The sequence below is a fragment of the Pterocles gutturalis genome, unplaced genomic scaffold (assembly GCF_000699245.1).
Source record: "Pterocles gutturalis isolate BGI_N339 unplaced genomic scaffold, ASM69924v1 Scaffold21486, whole genome shotgun sequence".
Classification (NCBI taxonomy): Eukaryota; Metazoa; Chordata; class Aves; order Pterocliformes; family Pteroclidae; genus Pterocles; species Pterocles gutturalis.
Window position 1 is genome coordinate 4,294 of NW_010103555.1, and position 9,620 is coordinate 13,913.

At 38.6% G+C, this 9,620-nt stretch overlaps 1 protein-coding gene across 1 annotated transcript; it reads right to left on the bottom strand.

The window, feature by feature from the left end:
* Nucleotides 1-205: 205 nt before the first annotated feature.
* LOC104471420 (chromosome unknown open reading frame, human C12orf5) lies at nucleotides 206-8,237 on the bottom strand (the record flags this gene model as incomplete). The annotated part of the gene is made up of 5 exons (XM_010086759.1): nucleotides 206-741; nucleotides 1,155-1,265; nucleotides 3,733-3,810; nucleotides 5,863-5,984; nucleotides 8,200-8,237. Coding segments are annotated over 5 exons (808 nt in total), but the record flags the coding sequence as incomplete, so codon positions are not given.
* Between the last annotated feature and the right edge of the window lie 1,383 nt (nucleotides 8,238-9,620).

Consider the following 9,620-nt stretch of genomic DNA (forward strand, 5'->3'; position numbering starts at 1 on the left):
AAAAAGAAGTTTTAAAAATATGCACTGTAGGAGCAGATATGGAAGTGACTGGAAGTATTATGTTTCTGTTCGTAAAGAACATTTGTGTTACTTCTCTAGTGCCAACTTGTATCTGGCACTAGGACCAAGCAAATTGTGTTATTTTAAGACCATAAGCAGTTGCATGTTTTCAATTTTGCAGTTCAGTGTCAATAACTCTAGTTAATCTCAGTAACTACTGCAGATACCTTTTCTAACCTTAATATAATGGTGATCTAAAACCACTTCCCCCTACATAGACTCTTAAAACACTTTTGGAGCCACACATTCAGCTCCCACATCCACCAAGTGAGAGTCTTGATTAAGACAGACACATATGATTTCAGGTTTTAACAAATTTCCATTTTCAAGTTTTATAATGAAGTGGCTAACTCCCGTATTGGGACTGACAGAAGACAACTGAGACTTTGTTAAGTTTGTTGGCAAAGTACAGTTGAGATCCGAAACAAAATAACCAATCCAGTTCCTCATGTAGGCTCCATGGCTCACCACTAATATATTAGCATCTAAAATTTTAGAAGCTCCCCCGTTATCAGAGCTAAGTTCTGCTTCACTGCAGTGGTTTGTCCACGGGAAAACTAACTGTTCTTCAGATACTCCTGAGCTTCTGCTTGCTGCACCATGCACGTCCTGTTCTTTCTGTTCCAATTCAACAGCTAGCTGACACAGAAATTCAAAAAAATCCCTTGCGCGTTCTCTTACCTACAGAGAAAGGTCAGAAGAGTACACTGTGAAGAATGCAAGAGACTTCGGCTTTCAGAAATCTGAGCTATAACTACTTCAGTTTAAATACAAACAGTTATCACAGACAAGTCTCAGAAATAAATGGCAAGCTACTGTAAAAAAATCTGCCCTCCAAAGCCAAGGTTGAGACTAATTGCCATCATCCTTCTGCAAACAAGATCTTCATGAGAAGTCAATCTCAGAACCAGTATTTTAGTTCTGAAGAGATTCCCTACTTGGAAGCCACTGCAATCAGGTCACTAGTGTTTTTAGCTTAGAAAATAACTACCTTTGGTTGGGCTAAGCTCTCAATAAGTTGTTCTTAAGTACTCAATAGCTGCATCTGCACTGATAAAATGGCCTAGAAACTAGGGCACAAATAAATACTATACTTCATCCAGTGTTTCTCCTCCAGAAGGCGTGAATGAAGGACACTGCTCTCCAGCAGCCTTTGCCATCGCCTTGAGGTCAGTCAAAGGCCTTCCTTCTGCAACACCATATTTCTGTAAGAGGCAAGTTACAAAGAGTGGGTTTAGCAAGATACTTCAAGTCTCCAGTATTGCTTCTAATGCGAACATCTCTTAACAGCTTTGTTTTCTTGGATTCTCAAACATAACATGCAGGCTTAACTATCTTTTACATTTTATCCTAACATTGGGGAAGAAGTATCTTTATATCTACTATTTCAGTTAAAAGTGTCTATGTGTGTGTGTATATATATATATACACACACACACACATCAAGAGCAGCATCTCCTTTCAAGTACTAACATTCAGAACATTACCTTCAGCTTGATCTTTGCCTGGAGATTTTTTTCTACATTCTTCACACTAAGTCTTAGCATACAAAATTCAAGTGTTTTTGCAACTGAGGTAACATTGCAAACACCTCTGTATGTAGCTGTTCACACAAGAACAAACTCCATTTACTTTTCATTTGCAAAAACAGTACAGGGGATTATTTTTCACAAGAAACAAATACTTTCTCTACAGACCTCTGAAATCTCCACAACAGAGGAGTCCATTTTAAAATCACAATTTTTGAAAAAGACAAAAAAAAACCCCTAACAAAAACCTCAAAAAACACAAGTCGTCTACCTGTTAAAAATAAACAATAAGGCCTCCCCCCATTTTTTCAGGCATACATTTCTGCTTTGGACAGTGTTTTCAGAAAACAAGAAAAGCAAAAAAGGTCTTAAAAATTATATGCTTATTCCTGAGACCTCCAAATGCAAGGCTCAAACAAGAAACAGTAGTAAAAACCCATACTCTGGATCACTAGCAGTCCCATTATAAAACATAATACTCATTGTCTGTAATGTATTTTACAAGATAGGTATACTTGGATGTGCATTACCATTTTCGACCTTGAAGATCTTTCCAAGGCACATCTCTAACAATGTTAAAAAAAGATCAATACTTCTCCCTCTGAAGATTAATACTTCACTAACAGATGAAATATGCATTCAAATGGAAAGCTTTGGATATTCCTTGGAATATCTGCAGACAGTGAAAATGCTGCAGTTATGATGAGTATTTTGAGAAAGTAAGAGGTTATGCGGTACTGTCAAACACTCAGTTACACACATTCCAGAAATCCAGATGTTGATGACTAGGATACAGACACACACTCAGTGATGAGGTTTTTTTGACTTCTATGTCACTATCCACTCGCTGTGGATATGCAATTAGCTGTCATAAAAAATAATTTATTACAGTCTTCAGGGTTTAAATGCACTGAAACACATTTACTTCAGCGTCTCAGTCCCCTCTCTAAAGCAAAATATTGGCAATTTAAGAACACTAAGAAAGATGTAAAGAAATAAGTGCCCTGAAGCTGCTGAACACTAAATCCTAATCTTAAAAGGTTTTTCCAGACTTCACTCATGAAAGCAAGGAACGAGAGAATAAAACTTTCTTAATAGGGTCAACTTCATATGTTCTTTTAAAGAACTTTGCTTCTTTTCATGCAATTCAAACTTAATTCCAGTTATCCTGAGTAGTGACTTACAACCCGTGGCCTGCAGACACTGTTGCAGACACTGCACTGGCATTTCTATGCATCCATACAAACACCAAGAGATGTATAAAAAAAAAAGAAATGTAACAGAGACTTAAGACTATTTTTTCTAAAATTCAGTATCATGACCCATAATATTTTTGAAAACGTCAGGTGATAAAGCAACTAAAAAAGACTGGGAGGCATTTAACTTGCTGATTTCAGGGGAAGAATCGGAATTTCTGAAAGAAAAAGAAGATCCAAATAGGAAACACTACAATCGTGTTCTGGTCCTTAAGTACTTATTTGCCTGCTGGCAATATGCCATCCCACTTTTGGTTTTGTAGCATTTCCTTACTTAAAATTCATCTGACACTCTCAATGTAGCATCTGAAGGGTGATTCGTCTTAGCAGAAACAGCCAGCATCTGAGTTTATTCTGATCACGACATACTCAAAACCAGACAGGATGTACAATTATGCCTGTTACCAGGCGGAGTCGCTAATCAGGAAAGCAGATTGTTTCTTGGAGAGCAGAAAAGCCTTCCAGTAGTCTTTGTGCAAATGAAAAGGTATAAGCAGCTAATAAGCAGCTAAAAAGCCAAAGTTGTGCCATCAGGCTTGACAAGGTAGGCAGAGGGAGTATATTTAACACTTTACATATGGGGTTAGAAAACACAGACGAGCTTTTTATTACATGTAAAATCATCTCCTCTACATGTAAATCTTACCTTACTTAAACCATTAGAGCATCACAGTTACAGCACTAATCACTAGATTTTGGCTTTGCTTCACAATTCTGCAAACAATTTATAGTACCTGATGCAAAGAGTTCAGTTTTCAGTCATTAAAAATACATCAAATAGTGCTCTTCACTGTTAAGTCTACCAAGACTTGTTAAGCCAAGAGATCCAACAGCAGTAAGTTACTTTTCAGTAGTTCAATATTAAAACAAACTCTTTTGGCACTTACTCTCTCTCGAAGTCTTGTATCGCACTTTATTTCCAAATCTTTGCAAAACTTATTTTTTCCTAGAATTGTGGCAGCAGTCTAAAAAGTGAATATACAGTCACATCAACGAGCTGTTTTCTCATGGGATAGCTATACCATCTTACAACACCACAGCCAATGTGAATCACATTAGTAGTACCCAACAACCCAAACAAACAAGATAAAAAGTCTTTCAGCTACTAAGTCTGACGGAGTCATGGTTTGCTCACACCATGTCCCAGTTTGCCTGGCTAATCTTTTTTAATTTTCACATTGCAGGTCTGCCTGCTCTCTTCTACACTGCTAGTTTCTGCAGCTAGTCTTTGACCCTCCCTCCTAGGCTTATTCTCTCCAACAGGCTTTCCTGCAAAGCCTGCCTCTGCATTCCCCATACATGTTCACTTTGTATCTCTTTCCGCTCTCAGAATTCCCGCCCAGCTACTATAACTGTCTCTGCACACATCCCTGTTTTCTCCTGTCTTGCTCAGGCTTGAACATCCAGCCACCAGCAGTAGTCAGAGGATCGCGAACCGCTCCTGGTTCTGGTAACCAGTACACACCCTCACTACAGCTGATGGAGGAGACATTGCAAGGAAAACTAAACTTTACCACTAACAGCTTCTTTAAAAATAGTTTTTTCTGCTTTTGCAAGGGAACTTGTGCATTCCTCTCATAGCCGAGCTATGAAGGGACAGCAGAGTAAAGGACAATTCTTCACAGATTCCCAGCTGCCAAAAAAAAGGGAGTTCCAAGCAAATAGAAACTGCAGCTTTACACACCTGGAAAAGCTTCCACAAAGTCTGCACAGCTTGTCAAACAAATGGCAAAACACATTTCCTTTATGCAAAGGACAAATTGAGGTCTGTCTTCTACATTATGAGAGTGCAAATGCTTCTCATGGAAAAGACTGTCTCTAATATAGGGAAAAAAATTACCAACCTCACACTCAAGCAGCAGAGCATTCAAAAACAATTCCCCTAAGGCAAGCACATAGCACAGACAGTCTTATGAACACTATAAAGCACTATTAATGTTTTTAAATATAATCACCACCATTCATACACTTAAAGGAAATGACTTGTCAGGCAGTTATTATGTTTTTTAAAAATATCTAATTATTGCACTCCTCTCTCCCTCTCTAGTTCATTTCCTGCCTAAGTAGGACTGCTACAGCAGTTTACACGACTGTGTTGCAAAACTAAGGAGCAATATTGATGATTTGTTTTAAGAAAAAAAGATTTATGCTAGATTTTATTGATCTGGTTTACAGAAACGCTTCACAGACTTTTGTAGCAGGACAACAAAGCAAAAAGTAAGCAACCACCAGGGCTATCAAGAATTGTTTAGTAGTTTCAATCAAATGAAGTCTACATGTTTACTGAAATCACAGCATCAGTAAGAGAGAATTCAGAACAGGTCTTCCACACGAGACATAACCTTCCTAGAACCGCTGATCTATGCCTCTATCTTTAAAAACTCAATTTCCATATTTTTTTAGTATTTTGTAATCTTGCACACAAAACCACATGTAATCCCCAATAATTAACATTTTTTCCAACTTAATTAACCTATTAATGTGATGCACCGAGGTGTGAGGTGTGCTATCACATTCCTGCCAAAATCCAACTTCTCTGCACTTTTAATGATCCCTGTACTGCCTTTACAGCACAACTTGACCTTGCCTATACTGGTCTGCATTCCTCAGAAAAACACAGCATACGGGCACAATGCATAAGCCAGTACAACAATATCATGGTCAGTTTGTTTTGCTTCTTCAAAGAAAAACTGACTTCAGTCTGTGTTACTTCTAAGTGTCAATTATTCCATTATCAAGAACATATACACATATGAAATAATGGCAAATCCAGAAGAAAATTGCATGACATCCTGCAAGGTAAGCTGGCCTCCATGTCTTCCTAACTGAGCTGTTTTCACTGAAATTTTGTTACTCGTAGAGGCCTTCTTGAATTCTGCACAACTCAAACTGCAGTTCTAAGTCCATCAAAATAGCTTCTGGCTCTCTGTCACTGTGTTATTTTTGCATCATCAATAGCAAAGAAATGCCAAATTTTGAAGCTAATACTACATTCAGTTGCCTCAAGAAACACTTGCCTGCTTTGCTCGGAGGAGGTCACTTGAAAAGACATGAGTAAACTTCACGTTACTGAGAAACAAACCAGCAGCATCTGCTTGTCTGAAACCAGTTGCAGAGAGTGGCTCATCCACTCCTTGACCTACAAAATAAAAACCCACCAACATTAAGACATGCAAAAATCAGATCATTTAGCAGTTGAACAAGCATGGCAGCAATGAAGAATCTGCTCAGTCATAATAAAATGCTTGTCCTTCAGTAAAGCCAACCCTTAGAAAAAGTCACTGTTCCTCTGGTCTTCCCTAAACTCAGTCACACCAATTGTATGAAAAAAGGGAGTACAGGCTAGGAAGACAGAAGGATCACTACTGATTATATTTATATTAATGTATACATATGACAAATCTAAACACAAAAGAGAGTCCTACATTTTCTAAATGTGAGTAATAATTTCAAATCACTTGTCCTTTTTAAAATGCTCACTGGTAGGCTTCCTGCAAGAGGAATCTCACAACCAAAACTCTGTGAACAGATTTGCTGATTGTAAATAAGAAAAAAGACAATTTAATTGAGATACTGTTGTTGATACTAAAATACATATATAGAAAAACATGCACATTAGGAGAGTCAAGTCCTGATTCTGTGAAATACTAAATGACTGCTCCTCCCTACTCCCTAACATTGATGATGCCTTGCAGAAACGAGGCAACAAGAAGAGATTCTGTGTAAGGTGGAAAGCAGCACATGCTCTTTGCCAAAGACACAGTTTCACAATTTTACAGTTGATGTAAACACAATCTGTTGTGGTCTCTTCCTCTCCCCTACTCCACCTCGCACACTGACACTAATGCTCATGCTGCTGCACAGTTGATGGAAGAAACCCAGCTGAAAAGCAGCAACTGTTCCAAAAATTGTTTTCAGACAGAGTAGTCTGTGAAACTAACTGGCCACAGAGCTCCAGGGCAGTATTGAGAGAACCCGTACTTCACTAATCCAGCTTGAATGAAATAGGTGTGCTCCTGTCACAGCTCAGAGAGCATATAAGAAAAATAAAAACTGTGGCAGAAGGACAAATCTGTAACAAATTGCTATGTCCACACTTGTATCACCTGTTTTACTTTTGTAGGAAGTCAAAGCAGAGAGCGTGCAATTCTCATCAGATCCAGACCAATGTCAAAAACAAATTTCACCAGGGAAATACATAATCATTTAAATGCTTCCAATAGCAAAAGACACGACAGCAGAAGTCCAGAACTTGAGTTCTGAGCACTCAGTCTACAATGCAGCCATGTGAGAGCTTGTACCCCACTATGCTGGTATAGGTCTTAGACCTCTTAAAACACAAGGTGCATGTGCTTCTGTAAGTGTTCACTTCCTACACAGTGGCCGGATGTACTTACTACACATATCTGCCAGAGGGCTAGGAATTTAAAACACGTCATTGGTACTTCTAAGTACATAAAGTGAGGGAGTATTGTTTATTCATTTTATTATGAGCACAAAGCCATGTTGCAAGAACTGTAAACTGCAATGTCAAAACAGAGGTAGGAAAATCCAGAAGCATGATTCTTCCTCACAGCACATAGCACTGTATAAAATTTATTTATTCTGAGCATAACCCCACCAAGTTTCTTGTATCAGTGAGCCTTAGTCTTCCTACAGCTCAGTGTTTTCAGTTCTGGGTGTACAAATCAGCAGTCGCTAAGAAGTCTGGGTTTAAATATTTTGTCTAAAGACTGCCTTCCGATAAAGACCTGGGACTGAAGAATTCACGCATTTAAACAATCTTTACTTTCCATTCTTCCTTGGTCTACTGTAGGCTTTCTTTGCAAGTGACAGGCTAAAGCCAACAGGCTCTTTCAGAACATGACCTTTATCCATCTGTCTGTGGTTCCTTACCAAATCCATCATACAAATGTGCATCTGGCTGCTCCTTCACCAGAGCTGCAGCTCTCGCTTCTTGGGTGAGTCCTAAGAGCCCCTTTTGCCAGGCTTGATACTATCAAGATTTAACACAGTGCTAAAGGACACTCTGGCATCTTTAATAACAGGTGCTGCTACTGATTTATTTGATTACAGGTAACTTTTTTTTTTCCCCCGTTTAGGAAAAGGAACTATTCCAATACTTCTGTTGGTAGCAGAAATGCATCACTACTTGTTGATATTCTGTCGAGACAGAATCTGTATAGTTCTCTACAGCTATCAAGCTAATGTCCTGTCTTACAAATAAAGTCCTTAAGGTTTACAATATTATTCCATAATAATTAACACTTCAGCAGTTGGTTACAGGATTTCTCATTGTGCAGCAAAGAATAATTTTCCATCTCTAAGAAGCTAGTAGAATAACTGATACTAACCTTGCAGTATCTTGTCTTTGTTGTATCTTGTTTCTCCACTGAAAGAGATTATAAATAAAAAAATTCTTGACTCACAACAGTTTCATTGAATGTTCAAAAACATTACTATATTACATACCAACAGGAGACAGCAGAGACTGAATATGAAAAATGAGATACAGTACAGCACAGTCTCTTTTCAAAAAGATGTATTTGAAGACTTTACAATAAACCAAAAAGATTTTCAAGGAGTCAACCCCAATCTCATGGGCAATATTCATTAAGACAAACCTACGTGGAATGAAAGGAAGGGAAGTAATTTATTAAATTTATTATAAATGCATTGTAATTTAGATATTACAACAATGCCTCCATGCTGGGGAGAGGGAAGATGCAGGAAGGCTCTGGAGTCCTCTTATGAAAAGCCTGTAGTAGCCAACTGTGCTTTCAAGGGAAGCCAATTCAAGAGATTATCAAAGATAGCAGCACAGCAGGCTGCACACCTTGAAGTAACACAGCATTAAGAAACCAGAGCTGTAGAAAAACTACTAGAATGAACATCACCTTCCTTGGGAATTAGAATATCCTGTCTTGAAAACTATAATCGATGGCACTGCAAGAAAAGACCAACTAAAATCATGTTCAGATTTATTCAGGAGGGAAAATCTAAAAACTAAACTTGACATGAACAAAGTTAAGCAGGCTGACTTTGTTGAGACTCCTCATCTGACCAAAATGTCATGCACTTAAGTTTTTGCAGTACTAACGCCAAGAGTGCTGCTTAGTTTTTACAGAAAGTGCTATCAACACTGCTGGGTGGAAGTCCTCAAGATGAGCCCCAAAAAAGTAACTGATCAGAGCAGGCCAATACTTTTAGGAGAAAACGCTGCATTTTAGTACACTTCACTCTTTGCTGCAGAGGGGGCAACAACATAATTCTTCAGGCTCTACCCACTTCCTGACAGCAGCTTCCAGCCTCCTGAGGAAAATGCAAGAGGCTGGACGGAGCCCATCCTGCTGGTCATCAGGCAGAGGTGAGGGAAGAGCAGAACGTGCAGAATTGCGCTAAAATAGCACAGCATATGCGAGGGCAGTCTAATGGATGAACTCCCAGCCATTTGCTGGTGAATGAACTGGCGTCTTTCTGAAGTGTCTGCAAGAGTCCCACCTGAAGATTTCAAGTTCAACAAATTGTTTCAGGCTCACATGTTTTCCAGCTGATGTAAAAGTAAGGCTGCAACTAGAGCACCAAGTCAGCAGATCCAGATCTCTAAAGGAAGTGAGGAGTAACTATTAACAGGAGGAAAATCAGAAAAAAAGAAGTCATTGCTCCAGTTACACTAACCAAGTATTACACTGTATTATGCTAAAGGAGAAACAGAATTCTGTTTTTCATATAAATGAAACAGTTCACTACTATCAACAGCAGGAAGCTGGAGCTA